The sequence below is a fragment of the Gavia stellata genome, chromosome 6, assembly GCF_030936135.1.
Source record: "Gavia stellata isolate bGavSte3 chromosome 6, bGavSte3.hap2, whole genome shotgun sequence".
NCBI classification, from domain to species: domain Eukaryota; kingdom Metazoa; phylum Chordata; class Aves; order Gaviiformes; family Gaviidae; genus Gavia; species Gavia stellata.
Genome location: NC_082599.1, coordinates 62,489,823 through 62,506,885, shown reverse-complemented (window position 1 = coordinate 62,506,885; position 17,063 = coordinate 62,489,823). Strand labels below are relative to the sequence as shown.

Genomic DNA, 17,063 nt, shown 5'->3' with positions numbered 1-17,063 from the left:
ATAACGTATTAGTATCTTAATAATGTGCAAAGCATGTCTGTGGTTACAGTTCTGGCAGACAAACTAGAAAGTTAGAAATGTCAAAGGAATTTGTATCCTGCTCGCGCCAGTGGCATTACAGTTGACTCTAAATGGCGAAGCATGTCGTGTGTATTTGTGGGGTAGGGGTGTTTGTGTCACCCTGGTTTCCATGGAGTGATCCTTGTGAAATAAGATCCTGTATTACTGGGCACTTATACGGTTGTATTATGAGATCTGTCCATCTATTGATCTTATAATAGATTTTGTATAAGATATATATTAACTGTAATTTCAACATAAATATAACATAACCATCTTACGGTTAATTATGGCAATAGGCATTGGTTAATTAACCATAAGATGGTGAATTATGGCAATAGGCATACCCATATAATTATGTTAATGCTATAATATGGGAGATCCTTGAGAGAATGAAAAGACTACCAAATTAAAAGGGTTTTTTCATCGTATCAGTCTTGCTTTCTGTGTGATGTTTGTATGTACACTTACATGTTTTCTTGAGCACCGATCCAGCAAATTTTATTGCCTTCCATGGGACTGTTTTAAGATGGTTTTAGGATAACTGCTTCAGTTAATACTTTTAAAATTTGTGACGATGGATCTCTTGCATGTATGGCTCAGACTCGTCAAGAAACAGCAGAAAACAAACAAACCAGAGAACCTTACTATTCTCCTAAGCAATTAACTGCTAATTACCTCCAAATTTAAAAGGTATATGGACTTGTGAGGAAATGAGACCTAGAATTTTTTTTTGCTAGCGCTGTGCGTTTTTGGTTGGACCAATATTTGATGATACGACAGGCAGACAACTGCCTGTAAACCAGGATATGGAGGCTGTAGGGCCAAGAAGTGTGGTCTGTTGTTGTCCCTAGAGCATATTACTAGCTTGTAACTGCTGTGAACCCCAAGGAGGAGGGATTATGGAATGCCCAAGCAAGGTTGGGTTAGGTAGGGACCCGGGCTCTTGCTATAAAACCTCCCTTGACTGTCAGCCTTGTTTGTGAGAGGCATCTGGGAGGATGTCCAAGGGAGACTGCATGAATTGATCTAGTGGCAGCAGAGAGGTCTTTTTAGGAACCCCTCAGGAACGGGTGGATGTTGACCTGGATGTGAGTGACACAGAGTGTACTGTTCTGGGGAGGAGGAGGCTGGAAAGAGAAACATGGCCTGCGGCCCGTCTGTGACACCAGAAGCCTGGGAAGGTCAGCCTCTCTCCTCTAGACAAGAGGTGCACACAGTGAATAGCAACTTCCACCAGATCAGTAGAATGTACTCTAATTAACACAGCTGTACACGCTCTGCATTCATATTTCAGCGCAGAGCTTAGATAGCGAAACATGGAAGCTATGTGCATAACAACAGCAAAGACATGAAAGGGAAGGATGAATAAAGACTTACTGAAGCATACAGAGATAGAGAAGAAGCCACTGTAATTAGTGGGTGCGACACAAGTGGTACATGAGCATCCTGGCTGAACACAGTCCTCTCTGGAGCTGGGAGAAGCGCTAAAATTGACATCCTTTGATGGCATGTTGTTACCCCAGTGGGAACTGGGGGAGGAATTTTGGCAGGAATCTCTAAGGTAAGTTCCTACTAATTTAAAAATAAGAAAAATACACACGGCAAAAACCTCTAGTAGAGCGTTTAATGTTCATAGCAGCTGTGCTGCATCACAAATATTAGATGATGTTTCAGAAAGTTGTCTGTAGTGAAAACATGAGCTCCCTATTTGTTTACCTCATAAGGACCGACTTCATCATGCCAGAATTTGATCAGTGGTTGTAAAATTTATTTTAAAGTTCAAACCGCTAAGGTTCATTACAGCTAATAAATTAAAAAGGAAAGAAAAAAGCACAAAGTAAATGGGATCCCTTGTGGCCCCCCCCTGCATTTTTTCCAGGAAAACCAATGACTGCTATGTGATCTGGTATACCTGCAATTTTATAAACTTAGCCCACTTGAAGAGAACCCAAAATTCCTAAGGGTAAATTGAAGGTAGACTTACCTGCTTTATCCCAAAAATCTGAAATGAAACGTTAACCATCATCAGAGTGTATAATTTGAGTGCGATGAACTTGATATGCCATGCGGGGAAAGGAACCTTAAAATAAATCTTGATGCGTTTGGCTAAAACATCATGCTTCTAATTGGCTTCGAACCAAGAAGGGTGGTGGAGTGGGAACTACCATGAGAGGCAGAAATAATGTATAGGAAGATAAAGTTTAAATAAAGAAGAGATGGGTGAAGAAATCTGTTGTACGTAATGCTGAAGAGTTTGTTCTGGTACATGAAGAAAGCTTCAAGAAACTAAGCCAGGCTACGAACATAACTCCATTTAGACACACTCAGGATCTGAACCCTATAAATAGGTAAGAGGGGGAGCTCTTAGCTGATTTTATGCCGAGTCCCCATTAATTATCATTAATGAGATTTAAAAAATACCCTTGGAAAACATGCCTACAACTGTGTAAGTACTTGAAGGATCACGTTGATGACCTCCTTTGCATAGCCTTTACTGTTTTCTCTTCTGGCGAAGGTCGTTGTCACTCACGTTTTCTGTGGGAGCTTAGGAACAGCTGCGACTCAAAACTTCCAGGCCCACGAGGTCTTATCCACATAATAAATAAGTCTTTAAGAACATCAGCTTTCTTATTTTGAAGATCACCCATTTTAAGGCAATCTTATTTTTCTCTGATCCTTGCTCTTAGCATAATTTATGCAGGATATGTTTTCAGGATCCATCACAGGCAGGCAGACTCCTAGAGTTCTTGCACTGTCTGCAGCCACGAGAAAAACCTGGAGCCAGTCCAGCTGTTAAAAAAAAAAGGCTTCATGTTTTCATGGTTTCATGTGGTTTGCTGGCTATGGTAAACCATAGTCTGGTGAAATGGTTTTGTGGATGAAATGTTGCAACATGGGGTTGTCTGTTCAGCTGGAGGGAGGAGGTCTAAAAATAACCTTTGGTTCCAAACTGGATTAAGGTTTAATAATTTCCTACCTGCCTTGCAAGCGTAGCTTAAAAAGGTGAGAAAAAGTTGCTGTATGGGTACTTTCATTTAAAAATGTGAAAACATTTTCACTGTGCTAATGTTCTGCCTTTGTAATGGCATCTACGGGAAATTAAACAAAAAAACAAACAAAACAAAAAAAAAAAACAAAACACCCCACCCAGGAGTTTTCAGGCTGCAGTTAAAATGATAAAGTTAGACTATAAATTTCCCAGGAAAAAACCCCAAACCAAAAGAAAAAAAACAAACAAACCAAAAAATCCTTGGTGGTCAATAGTCTTCCTACAAGACAGGAAGACAGTGGGAGTAAAGGAAAAGAACAGCCATACTATCGCAGCAGTAGTGCCAAAATACTTTTCTCTTAATAAAGATTTTTCCACTGCTGTTGTCAGCAACAGCAAGTGGAATATTTCATCTGCGGGAAAGCTCATTCACAACGCTCTCCTGTATAGCCAGCCCAAGGAAAAATTGCTGAAGCTTTGCACAAAGCTTTTAGCCTTCATCTTCAGTAACAATGTCTGCAGCCCCTGTCATGAACTGCTGGGAGGAATATTCAGCTGAAGAGACAATGGTTGGCTGAATATGAGAAAAGAAGAAAAGAAAACCTAGGAAAATGTTTGAGGCGCAGGAAACGCACCAGCAGATGTTGTTGCTGTCGTGTGGCTGCTAGACTTGCGACATCTTTGGCATGTGACTGATGATAACTTCTTAAAAATAGAAGTGTTTACTTTTGCAGCTAAAGCCCAATATTTCTGGCTAGAGGACTCTTCCCCCACCCCACACCCAAAGGTATCTCTGCCCCACTCAAAACTGCATGCCGTCTTATTTTTAATGCTGCAGTTGTTAATTTCCGCGTGTCTATTTTTCATACTGCTTTCATTTTGGATCTTTATCTTGAGTTGAATTGTTGCAGAGCTGGCAGGAACAGGAAAAGCAGAAAACCAGAAACAGCAGAAAAGTGTGTGTTGGGGTGAGTTTTTTCTAATAATCTGATCACGGTGTTATTCAACACTTGTCGAAATAGAAATGGCCGGCACATTGCACCGTTCTCTCCATTTGGGATATTTTGGTCATGGACGTCTTTGTGTACCAAGCTCTGCCTGGAGAAGACCCTGTCATGGTGGCCTTGCTATGCATTTGTTAAAACATCTTGATTTCCTTTCTGAAAAAAAGGAAAACATCTTTTCTTCAGCACCAGTGAACGAGCGGTGAAGCACTGGCAGAGGCTGCCCAGGGAGGTGGTGGAGTCCCCATCCCTGGAGGTGTTCAAGGAACGTGTGGACGTGGCACTGTGGGACATGGTTTAGTGGGCATGGTGGTGTTGGGGTGATGGTTGGACTTGATGATCTTACAGGTCTTTTCCAACCGTAGTGATTCTGTGATTTCCTGCAGGAGGGAGGTGTTGCTCAGTAGTGGTATCACTAGCCTAGCTACTATAATAGCTGGGCTTTACCACGCCTGCGACGCTGACACCCATCTTTCCGTGGTATTAAGAGAGAAGACTGCAATTGCGAACTATAAAAGCTAAGTCTTGATTACACAAATCTTTTTATATGCTCGGTTTAGATTACATTTTGTCGTGAATCATCGAGGACTCTTCCATTACGGTCAAAAAATAGCTGTAATAGCGTGTGTCTGTTTTGGGGAAGCTGAGTTGGAGATGCTGAGGGCAAGAACATCTCTCAAGCAGCTAGGCCTATTCCTCGGTATCCTAATTTATTATTTTTCACCAGGAAGTTAAAAATTAATATCAAGAGCGGCAAAGTATATGCTTTTGGGGCAAGTGATCTTTTTCAGGGATTAGTAAGGTATTAAACTGAGTTACAGCTCTTAGATTCTCTATTTATATGCAAGTGTCTGCCCCAAGAGGATTTCTGAATTGCCGTGTTTGTACCCTTGCTACACGTAGAGCCATTTAAAAACAAACGCGCACAGACCCACCATGGAGAACCACTGATAAAAGCTGTGGTTAAGTGCGAGGCTGGCCTTAGAAACTAGTTGTGTTTTAATGCTCGCTGCGCGTGCAGTGTGACAGAACGTTTGTATGGAATATATAGAATATATTGCCATACCGTATGCCCATTAAATGCTAAAATGTGACAAGGTGAGCAGTCCACACAGGGAAAAACTTAAGCTCTTTGTCCTGGTAAACTGTAAATCATTCTGTGGTTAGTTTACAGAAGTACTCTCTTACTTTGGAAATGGTTTTCAGAGAGCATCTTAGATGTGTGAATGTCAAAAGTAGAACTTCCATTTCATAAAAATTTTGGAGCTTAAGTCTGAAAAATACGATTCACCATGCTTATCCTTCTGCCTTTAGTCTGGCAGCAGTATTGTTGACTTGCAGGAGTTAACACATCTTCATTTGGATGCAGAGAAATGTCTTTTTGGCTTTTTTTCTTTCTTCCCCTTTAAAAAAAAAAAAAAAGGGATTCTCAGAGCTATTGTTTAGGAACTGTTTTGAAGTGTAGTAAATTGACTAAATATGGCTTGGCTTCCATTTCGTTGCCAGCCAGCTTGGGACAGTTGTTCTTGGAACTGATGCCACAATCCTTAAACACAAATTTGGAAAGTCTGGTATTTGACGAGAGCTGATGTGTGGGATGCAGACATTCAGCTGTTCGCTTGAAGAACTGAAGTAGCCTTCCTGAGTGTGACATTGATTAAGTCCTCCGGACTGTCTCAGGCACTTTTTTTTTAAAATTCAAATACACTTGGGCTGTAGTCCTGGAAGGAGCTGAGTGCTATTTCGCTTGTAAGCTTTGCCTGAAGAATGCCAACATTCGGTAGAAGCTGCTTGTTGAGATCTTTTAACTGTAAGTTGCGTGTATTTTCCTTAACAATTGATGTGCTGTGAGTACGCTCGGTCGTTCTTACGTTTTTGCCTTGCATGGTTGTCGCACTGAAAAGGTGCGAGTTGCACGATCGTGGTATAATGCTGCTTTTTTGGCTTTAGAAATTTTCTGGAAGTGCATCTCTTTACTGCTTGAGGCTTTCCATAAAAACAGCTGGCATGTTGAAACGTCGTCCAGTCTCTCTGGCAATCTAATGATTGAGGTAATCCATCTCTTTGCCAGTACTGGGAATGCTTGGGCTGAGACAAACCCAGCCTTGGGCTGAGGGGCTGCAACCACCCGGGCAGGATGGTTCTGCAAGGTGGTAGCGTTAGCTCCGGCAAGACGAATTCTAAGTAACGAAATACCAAGCAAATTGATTTTTCTCCCTGCGTGAGTGCTAATTTGCTGGCGTTGGTGAAGGGTTCTCTCACCGTTCATGATGTTAGCAGCTATAGCGGAGAAACCCATACACGTTGCACTGTAGGAGGATGCGTCTGGGAAGGCAGCGGTGCTTCTCTCCACTAACTCTTCCGTGCTCGGATACTTGGAGAGTTGTGGCTGCTGCAGCACAGCCCTTTTTCCATTCGCTTTCTCTCTATGTGCCTGCGTCGTGCCTTCTCGTACCCAATTCATGGCATTTTCTTGCTACCTCCCTTTCTTTCTAATGCTGCTGATACTGCCTCCCCCTCACCCCCCCACATGTGTATATCTACTTTTTCCCCCCCCCTCCCTTCTGGAGGGTGTGGGAAATAGAGGAGACAAGAAAACAGAAGAAGGAATTAGTTTGGAAGTATTCTGACTTAACTCTATCTGTACTTTAAAAACAACCTCAAAAGTTTATTCTCATGACTCTATTGCACTAGCAATAAAATTGTTGGTAGGAATTATCATCTAGATATTGATAACTGGCTGCAGGTTAGTCATCCAAGGTATACTTTCTTCCAGTCAGTTAATTCTTAAGCAGTGTTCTATGGTAACAGCCGCTGCCTTTTTTTTTCCTTTTTTTTTTTTCCCCAGTTGGTTTTAGCAAGTGGTTGTATGTTTACTACAAACGAGGCTTTTGTGGGTTTTGGTGTGTGTATATGTGTGCATATGCATGTATATATTTGTGTACATATGTTCACACGTGTATATATATATTTGTAAATGTGTTTAAATACACACACTTATATAGACCTTCATATACATAAAAAGATGACCTGACCGGCAAATGAAAACTTGTGACGCTTGCTGTACCTCAGCGGGACGTACGTAGATTATGCAAAATGCTTTGGATGCTTGAGCATCTGGGAAATGCCAAGAAGGGTCCGTCAAAATGGGCTCAGTCATTTCAAGTTGTGTTGTTCTGGGCAGAGATTTGGTCTGCTGGTGGAACTCAGACCTGTCGAGAAAAGGGAATTGGTGTTTGGATCTGTTAGGCTTGGGGATCCGTTTCTGTCACTGGGAGGTGGCTGGTGTGCTTTTTTGGAGCGAGCTGTGCAATGAGCAGTCCGATGGTCAGCCGGGAGGGAAGGGGGAGAACCTCCTTTCGGCTTCTGAGCACAAAGGGCTGCTTTGTTTGCTCCCAGCACCTGGACAGTCAGTGATCTCATTTCAGAGTGCTTTTTTCTCTCCAGTTTTATTATGATAATCAGCTTTATTAGACAGGGAGAGAAGGTAATGACTTAACTCAGTCTAATCCATGAAAGTGCTGGATTTGGATATGAACAGGGTATTTCTGGATGCTGAGGAGGAGTGAAGCTGTCTTTGTGAACGAATCGGATCTCTATCCTCAGAATTTTACGGATTTAAATACCTGAAAAAATACGCAGTTTGTTTCAGCCGGCGGAGAGCTTTGCCTGATGTGTATTTGGCTAATTACCTCTTGAGGCTTTAGCCCTTGTTTCCTTTGAGTCTTGGAAATACAGCAATGCTTGTTCCTAATGCGGTCTTCCTTGAATTACGTATGGAGTTGGTACGCCATACGTCTGTGTTGCTTACGAGTTTGAATGGGACGCTGCTGCAAGACTCAGTCATCCTGTTGCTGTCCAGGCTAAACTCATGCCTGACCTCGGTGGTTTCTTTCCAGAAAAGACAGTACTGTTGTGTTACACAAGGGCAGCAAACTCTGACTTTTCGTGTACGTGGAAACGCAATGGCTGCATTTACTGGTATCTACATCTTTAATAAAGATATTGTGTATTACAGAATCACTAAGGTTGGAAAAGACCTGTAAGATCACCAAGTCCAACCATCAACTAACCCCACCATGCCCACTAAAACATGTCCCACAATGCCACATCCACACGTTCCTCGAACACCTCCAGGGATGGTGACTCCACCACCTCCCTGGGCAGCCTGTTCCAATGCTTCACCACTCTCTCAGGAAAGACATTTTTCCTAATATCCAGCCTGAACCTCCCCTGGCGCAACTTGAGGCCATTTCCTCTTGTCCTGTCGCTTGTCACCTGGGAGAAGAGAGCAACACCCACCTCACCACAACCCCCTTTCAGGCAGTTGTAGAGAGCGATGAGGTCTCCCCTCAGCCTCCTCTTCTCCAGACTGAACAACCCCAGCTCCCTCAGCCGCTCCTCATCAGACTTGTGCTCCAGACCCCTCACCAGCTTCGTCGCCCTTCTCTGGACACGCTCCAGCACCTCAATGTCCTTCTTGTAGGGAGGGGCCCAACACTGAACACAACATTCGAGGTGAATTGTTGGTGACATTCGTGATTTGGTTTTGCATGAGCCAGTAGCAAAATCATGGAAGGTGTCATGGAATGAAATCGATTTTTGTTTTGTATTTCACCTTGCCCCCCAGAAATGTAGGCATAAGCAACAGTGAAGAAGAGGAGAACCTTGCCTCTAATATCAGGGCTTCCTGAGAGATTTACTGTTTTATTCTTTACCTTTTGTGATTGTCTTTTTTTCTGTTGTTGTTCTCATTTGGTTCCACTGTTTTGCAGGAGATCTCAAAGTAGGTTATAGAAGAAACAGATAGCATGTACGCATATTTTTAGAGCATCTGTTAGCCTTTTGCAAAGTCAAAGCTAATCATGCTGATATTTAAAATACGGATTCTACTAAATATGTAGTTTTGGTGCGTGAAAACACTTAATGAATTTAGGCATCCCCCATGCTGTCACGCAAGAAAATGAAGTTTTTACTATGGATTAAAAGCCGTCTTCCATTTGCCTGAAGGTTGATAGCGTTTGTAAGTGGTATGCGGCTATTGATCAGTATCAGTGCTAATAGAGCAGCATGTTTGTGTGAACACTAATTCATTTTTAGGATAAGACTCTTGATCCTGTGAAGCACGATAAATAAAGACCTCATTCTTAACTTCTATCTGGGGAAAATAAGTGAACGCAGCACCTGCAAGATGGCATAAGAAAATGGGTCAGTAAGCCTTACTTTTTTTTTCCACTGAGAAGTGACTGGAGCGTGAAGGTTTTTCATGCAGTAGTCGATGCACTGGAATCCGAAATGGGCATGGCTGGCCTCACATCTTGGTAGCTGGATCTTTCCTGTTGGGTCAGGCTGTAGAGTATCCCTCTCTCGGTCGAAGCACCGAGAAATGAGCACGGCTTTCAGCTTCAGTGGTCTAAGGTTAGGTCCCAGTTAATCTTCTGGCTAAACCTCTCTGGTATTCTGCGGCTTGCTGATCCTGGAGATTGAATAAGTAAATTTTTCCTGAATTTCAAATACAGTTTAGCTCACAGTAACCCAAAGGATAGGCATTGCAGGGAAATAAAGCAAATTTCAGGGTAAAGAAGGAAGTGCATATAAATGGAAAAGCTATTAAAACCAGCCTGTGTTGGATTCTAGCTGTTAGGCTCTTGCATCCTAGTTACGTGGGTGCTCATCTGGCTACTTGGTAGGTTAGGTGCTGTTTTCTGAATCCAGACTTGCTAGTATGATTCATCCTTTCCTGCTCTTAGGTCAGCAGGAATTTAAAAGAAATCAAGTGCTTACTTCTTGGAAGTAATGTTTGCACCACTGTGTAAACGGTATTTCCCAATCAGGAGTTAAAGTCTGAACAGTCACGGTCGCTTGTGAGTTTGCAGTCGCCCTGCTTTTCTTAGGTCTCTGGAACTGCTGATACGACTGAGATTCACCGGTTGCATCGGGAACAGTTTGATCCTGATACCTGCATTATTCAGGTGGTAGCGCTTCTGGTGAACGTCAAGCTGTAAAGGTTGGGTGTCAAGATAATCAGCCCATGAAGTTTAACCAGACATACCTTATCAGAAGCTGATGGAATGCGCAGATCTGATAATGTTGCTGTAATTAACTTAATGTTTCAGGAAGGGGGGAAAAACTAACTGCTTTTCTTTTTAGGGTTTTTTGGTTTGGTTTGAAGTATGTGAATGCTTTTTATACGTACAGACTTGAGTTTGGCCAGCTCTCTAGTAGAAAGCTGTTCTAAAGAAATGGAGGGGACAATCCACCTGCTCTTTTACTCATATATTTTATTTGCTTTTGTTTTAGTTTGCAAGTATGCCTGCCACAGGAAATGTGAAGAAAAGGTAAGCAGATTTATTTGCCTCCTGTCTTGCTGTTGATCCACATGTATTTGAAGTTGAGACTACAAAAGCTGTATCAACTAATTAAGAATAAGATGATTATTAAATTGGATGCCTAGCTGTCAAAAAATAATATTTTTGTAATTGCAGAGGTATAGTTCTTGCTGTTAATAAAAAATAGGTCCCTATGTAGTCAAAACATCTGCATCAGTGGTTGAGTTTCTCATTCCTCCCACAGGAGGATGTATTTCAAGTTGAAAACAGCAAGTTAAGTGGGTGAAATACAAACCACACAGTTCTACCAGAAAAGAAGAAAACATGTATCTGAGTGAATAAAGTGTATATATGTATACACACCCCCCTCTATATATATATATACACACCCCACCGTGTGTGTGTGCGCGCATATACAAACGCACCTATATATATATATACAAATTTTTTTACAGCAACAGAGATTTAAAGGCAAACTTTTGGCATTGGATTATGAAAAGTATAAGCATATTACTAATTTATTTTCAGTGTCTACTGTAGATAGTTTCCACCCAGTTCAGTTTCATTACTAGATTTTTGTTAGTTTTTAAAATCTCGGAGTCCCTTTCACACAAGGTGAGATCGGTACTTCCATGGTCTCAGATGATTTAAAATTTCCCCATCCCTAGATTTGTGTAAATCAAAGACATTTACAGAGTGTTGCAGCCTAAATTTAGCAGTCTTGGAGGGATTTACTATTTTACCAGAACCACTCTCATGGGATAATACTCCCTGCTTTTAACTAAACCTTTTGATTAGTACTTGCTGTCTATGAAGACAGCATTTTTTTGGAGTTAGAGCACTAGAGCTTCTGGAGACCACGGATCTAGTCCTACTACCGGCGTTGTTGACTTGATGTTTGACTTGTGCAAGGATTTGGTTGTTTCAGTGCTTCCAAGAAATAAAACTAAATTCAAGAGAAGAACCTCTACTTAGAGATTTGTCAGGCCATTTGGGGCAATTCTAGTAAATAAAATTGTCAGCTGGCTGAGCGTCTCCCATTTTGAGTGAAAATGGTACTCATGCGTTTGAAAATCGCCGTGTTATGCGGTATGTTGGAAAAATGCAGAATTTTGGTTTTTTCGTGAAATAAGATGATGAAGTACACGCAGCGGTAATTAAGTTTGCAAGTAAGGTATTACTTTTTGAAGGTTTTCATCAACTCTGTACGTACAATAATGATTAGTATTAATACTATAGTAATAGTGCTCTAGAAGTAGAAGGGAAACAGTTTGGTAGATGACCAGATGCTGTAATTGATCCTTCTTTGCACAGGAGCTTTGGTCCTCTAAATAGCACTTGCAGTACGGAGTTCTACCAGCTTCACTGGGGAAGGATCTGGTTTGTTGATAACATTGGTAGCTTGCACATTTGCTTGGGTAGGTGCTGCATAGATCTAGAGTTTCCAGAAGTGATGGTGCTGGAGACTGTGGTAAGAAATTCTTTAAACTTGTTTTGGAGACAAATAATCTCATACGCGTGCCATATGTTAAAAACGGGAAACGGTATTTCAACTAGTATTTATGCTCTCGGGCATTTGGGTGTTGAGTGTTGAAAAGACTGATATATGGAGTGCCAAAAGTCTATAGTAGCGTAACTATCATCGAGATACTGGTATATTTTATAGTTTTTAAATAATTGAAAAGAAATTACTAGCCTGTATTACAGAAGATAAAAGAATAAGGTATGGGAACAAGACCAAATTTAATAATCAATTATTTCTTACAAGAGGCTTTTTTCTGATTTTCAGAGTAGTAGTAAGCCACCAAGTAGCTTAAATTTGGAATTTTTCTAGGAGTCTTTTTTTCTGACTACTTGTAGGAGGCTTACAGCAACGTTGTGTATTGTTCATCACGATTCAGATCTGAATTTTGCCTTTATTGCCTGAAATGGTGTTTGTATTTTCCTTTATCAGTTTAAGGCAGGAATGATTCTGGTGGGTTTTAAGCTGGACTGAGGCTATACTAACACCATCTAAGGATGTTGCAGGCAACCTTGAGGATACCTGTAGCCATAATCATATGCGTTGATTCAGACCCACGTGTGTCGAAAGAGTTTCATGGCCTCCAGCTGATGGGCAAGTATCTCTTCTCCCTAGAACATATTTTACTTCCAAGACAAGTATTACTCCTTGCGTTTTCTATAAAACTACCTATCCACATCTTATGGGGAGTAACTATTTTTGCATTAGTTGAACATCCCCCAAGACAAGATGTGTAAGCAGTTAGTCAGCTGACGGTCATGTGGAAAGGGAGTGAATGAGAACAAAGAGCATCGCGCTTACGAGATCCTTCAGTCGTTTTGGAAGAGAATGCGTCGGCATGGTAAAGCATTACTGGAAAGACGACGGGGGTCATGACTGTTCAGAAAAGCATTATTATGTGCAAGTCTAGCCATAAAGCCCCATAACGAAACCGATGATGTCATAAATGTGTTCAGGTAAAAAGAGCAGCTCAGGCCTTACACTGGCAACACAACAGTGCAGGTTTTCCAGAGTTTGTCGAGACAATACCGCTATTACGCTTGCAAATGAAAACCAAAAATGTCTTGTTCTATAAATCATCCATGAAAATAAAGTTTACGCAGACCTGAAAATAAAGTGGACTCTGAATTTGATCAGAAGGTACAAACGAAGGAAGAATCACGTTTTGGAATTGTTTGGGGTGTCAGCTGCTGCCATGGAGGATGAACCCTGAATCGGTTCTGTGGGGGCTCTCCAGTTGCCCTGACTTAACAGCGAGTACAAAATAACAAATGCAGACAAGCACTGTAGCGATACTTCAAAACCTAGGGCACAACTGGAAGAAAATCTGAAGTTACAAAAACAAAAGAAAAGAAGCCGAGATTAGCTTGCACCAATTTAGGCTGTTCCGTTTGGTGCCGTTATATCAGTTGCAGAAAGATTGTAACATTTGAAATGACGTAGCATAAATCCACTACACGGTGCGGATAGATACCGGCGTGGGAATTGGGTGAGCTGTAAAAGAAAGTTACCCAAAAACCCAACCAAAACAAAAGTGCCAGAAGCCCAGACTCCGCTGTCTTGGAATTGTCTGTGGAAAGAAAAACAAACAAAGAAGTGAACATAGTGGATGCCTGGATATAAAACCTTAAGAGGTATATCCATCTCTGTCAGGTTACTGTTTGTGATTTAGCCCTGAAGGGGAGGGCGGGTGCGTGGCTACAGGGATGAATTAATGGAAATTAAGGATCCACAAATTCAGAACAGATGTCAGGAAGCAGTATTTCACACAGAGAGCCACAAATATCTGAACCAAGTCTCCCAGGCAAGTTTGTTCAGATAAAAAGCAGTGAGGTGCATCCTGGCCTGTGCAACGTTGGAGATCTCGGTGCACGCCGGGGTCCATAGAAGCATTTGATTCCGGTACAGCCTCTGAGGACAGCTGTTTTGCCTGCGTACTGCTCGATGGGCTGCTTCTGCACCCCTCAGCGTGGTGTGCCTTGGCAGCGCTGAGCTAGGATAGCCCCATTGCTCTGGGCCGCGGAAACTTGATACGTGTTAATAAAGGCACACGGTTGTATCCGTAACGTGACTTTTCTGGTATTCTTGCTGTCCGTACTCATGGTCAGGTGTTGTCCTGCTGACACATATGCGTGCTCATTGAGGAGGGGTGCTGAACCATGCTTCTCTGCATGTTAATAGAAAAGAGAGCCTAAAAATGCTGCCCTGCTTGAACGGTACCGGGGTGGTGTTAACCTGCTGGACCATAGTGATGTCTCTTCTGATCATGGGAAGCCTGCATAAACTTGCCATTGACCTTGCACAGATTAAGCTATTGTAGTATATTTGGTTTTGCAGCAGGCTTATTTAGAACTAAAGCCAACATTTCAAATTGTTATGTTATACCAGCTTATAACTGGTATAGCTTATAACCTATCTCAATTGACTATAAAAAAAATGAATTTTTTTGTGCTTTAGTCATCTGTGCTTTTTTCTTTGAAGTGATGGGGGCAGAAAACCATTCTAGAGGAAAGTGTTTGCTCTTCCTCTATGTGCTGTATTTTAAAACTCCCTCTAAAAGACAACGTTTTTGTTTTCACTCTGAAAAACATCTGAAGAATGAATTCTGAAAGAATTTCGTTTTGCCGTACAAATCCCAGTTCATTTAGGTAACTGCTATCCTCTATGGCCTCGGTCCGTGCGTGTTTAACTTGGAAGTGTTTCTGTATGCCTATGCGTTCAGACGCACGTGTGTAATTAGTGCTTCCTGAGGTTTCTGAAGGTACAGCATGTCTAATGCCCCGCGGCTTTACTCCGGATTTTGCTCCGGGAACTTGAGTGCCCTTTGTTTTGTAGCTTTGTCTCGGGCATGTCTCTCTGCGTATGATATAGGAATACTTGTTTGTCCCACCGCAAGGCTTTCACATCGCTCTCTGTCCTGGGATACCATTTTTTCCATCTTTTACTCGGTCAGTTAGGTATGTGGTACAGAGCTGGGGCTTCGAAAGGCATCATCTCATGACTCTAGCCAAACTTTATTCTTTGAAGTCTGGGAATTTGAAAATCAGTTTCTATCTCCAGTCCTGTGGGAAGACTGAAAGTGGGAGGGGGAACCTCTTGACCATGTTTTCTTGACCTGTTTCTTGTATGTTAATTCTCCTTCTTGAGAACTTTATTAAGTTTGTAAGCCAATGCTTAAATTCTCTTACAATCAGTAAGCTTAAGTATTTGCTGAAGTCTTTTGCTGAATCAGGTGTGATCCAGCTTTATGCCTTTGCCTAGCAAACATTGCACGTGTCCTTAATTCAACCTGGAAGATATTTTTGCTACGCTTAAGCCAAAAAGGCATTTTTTTTACATAATACAGTTTGACTCTTTGCTAGTCTGAAATGATCTGTCAAAGAAACCAATACCCTAGGCAGATGGCACTCTGGCTTTTTCCAGTTCCAGTAAAATCAATTTATATATGGGTTTGATTCAGCACCCTTCCTCCTTTGCCTTTCAAGAAGCTGTCTTGGACATCTCAGTGGAGTGCAGATTTAATCAAAGCTTCAGAATTTTGTATTAATGGTCTAAACCTCTTGTTTAGACTAGTTTCCTGAGCTGTAGTGTGCCACTTGAATGCTGGTAAAGGTAGACCAAATAATTTATTACTTTCAAATTCTATAGTTTATTTTTTGTAGAGAAATAATAGATTTATATTTTTAACATTTTATCATTTATAAAGCCACCAAAATTGTTTTGATCATAAAAGGTATAAACTCTGATGTGACACTTTGTCCTGCTACTTTGCTCAAAGGCCATGTTGTTTCTAATTTATTTTCCTAGGTATTTCTGTCCGAGCAAATGTAATTCTTCCCTTGACCCTGCTCTTCCTTTTTCTTTAAACTGTTCAAGCTGTTGCTGATTGAAGAGGATTGAAGGAAGGCTCCTCACTGCCCCCAAATCCATAGTCCCTTGTGATAGCCTAATCTTTTTCTTTCTTAGTCTCTTTAACAGTCTAGGAAATACAGACATCATTACAGAAAAACTCATAGAAATAAAGAGAAATTTAACTTGGATTACTGTAAAACACCATGACTAGCAGCACTATAGACGGGAGAGTGCAGTAGTTATGTTCAAAAAATGTGTGGACGTGGCACTGCGGGACATGGTTTAGTGGGCATGGTGGGGTTGGGGTGATGGTTGGACTTGATGATCTTAAAGGTCTTTTCCAACCGTAGTGATTCTGTAATCACGGCAATAAAAATTAGCAAGGAGGTGATAGATGGTTTTGGTCCGGGGTTGCGTGTTCAACTTGTATAGTGAAAATAAAGAACTTCCTATCTACCTATCTATATATATATCTGTATGTATAGACGGACTAATATTTGTCCGATATTTTCAGTTTGGAGATTTAAATCGCAAGCTGTATTACCTCTCAAAAGGCTCTATTGACTTTTGTCACTTGGGTACTTGGACCGGTTTGTGATCAAACCTTGTGCTTACTTGGGGCAGCCTTATTGAGGCTGTAAGGCTGGGCTCGGGCTTTGGCAGTGGAGGGGCATGAAGGCAGATGCTTTTACCCAGTGAAGAGAATCAGCGGCCCTTGGCAGTCCCGTGGGACAGATACTTAGGGGAGAAACCTACACTGCACTGCCTTGTCACAATTTCTCTTGTGTGTTTTTGGAGCAAGAAGGAAAGGTCCTTCTCTCTCTTGTGTAAGGTTGAGGAAAAGAGACGGCGTGGTTTTTGTTATCCTTGCCAAGAGTTCCAAGGCAAGTCATGTGGGCTATTGCTTCATTTACCTTCCTGAAATCGAGCTTAGGCTCCTGAAATCACATCTAACGTGGTAGTTCCCACCAAGTGGCTGATGGATACACATGCTCGTGTTCCCTCTCTTACACGCATTTGTAACATACACACCCATGCAGACAAGGCAACTACGTGAGCTACTTCTTCCCCCCCGCCCAGTCTGGCTTCTCTATAAAGAGGTCTGATGTCATGCACTGTAATTCATCGTAACTGGAACGTCCCCTGAACTTCATCAGGAATTCAGCGTTATCTGAATTTAACGTTATTGCACCCTGGTCCATCTTTTAAACAGCTCAATTAACTGTTCAGAATTGAGTTATGGACAGTGCATTCTTATTAGTCATATAATAACCAAAACTATATTTCATTTGTGGTTGTGGATT

General features: G+C 41.6%; 1 protein-coding gene across 1 annotated transcript in view; it reads left to right on the top strand.

Moving 5' to 3' along the window:
- The window catches only part of TNS3 (tensin 3), a 242,445-nt gene that overhangs the window by 71,466 nt on the left and 153,916 nt on the right, over nt 1–17,063 (top strand). The window contains exon 3 of the mRNA XM_059819048.1: nt 10,357–10,394. Within this exon, the coding sequence (XP_059675031.1) occupies nt 10,357–10,394 (38 nt within the window). The remainder of the gene's footprint in view (nt 1–10,356; nt 10,395–17,063) is intronic.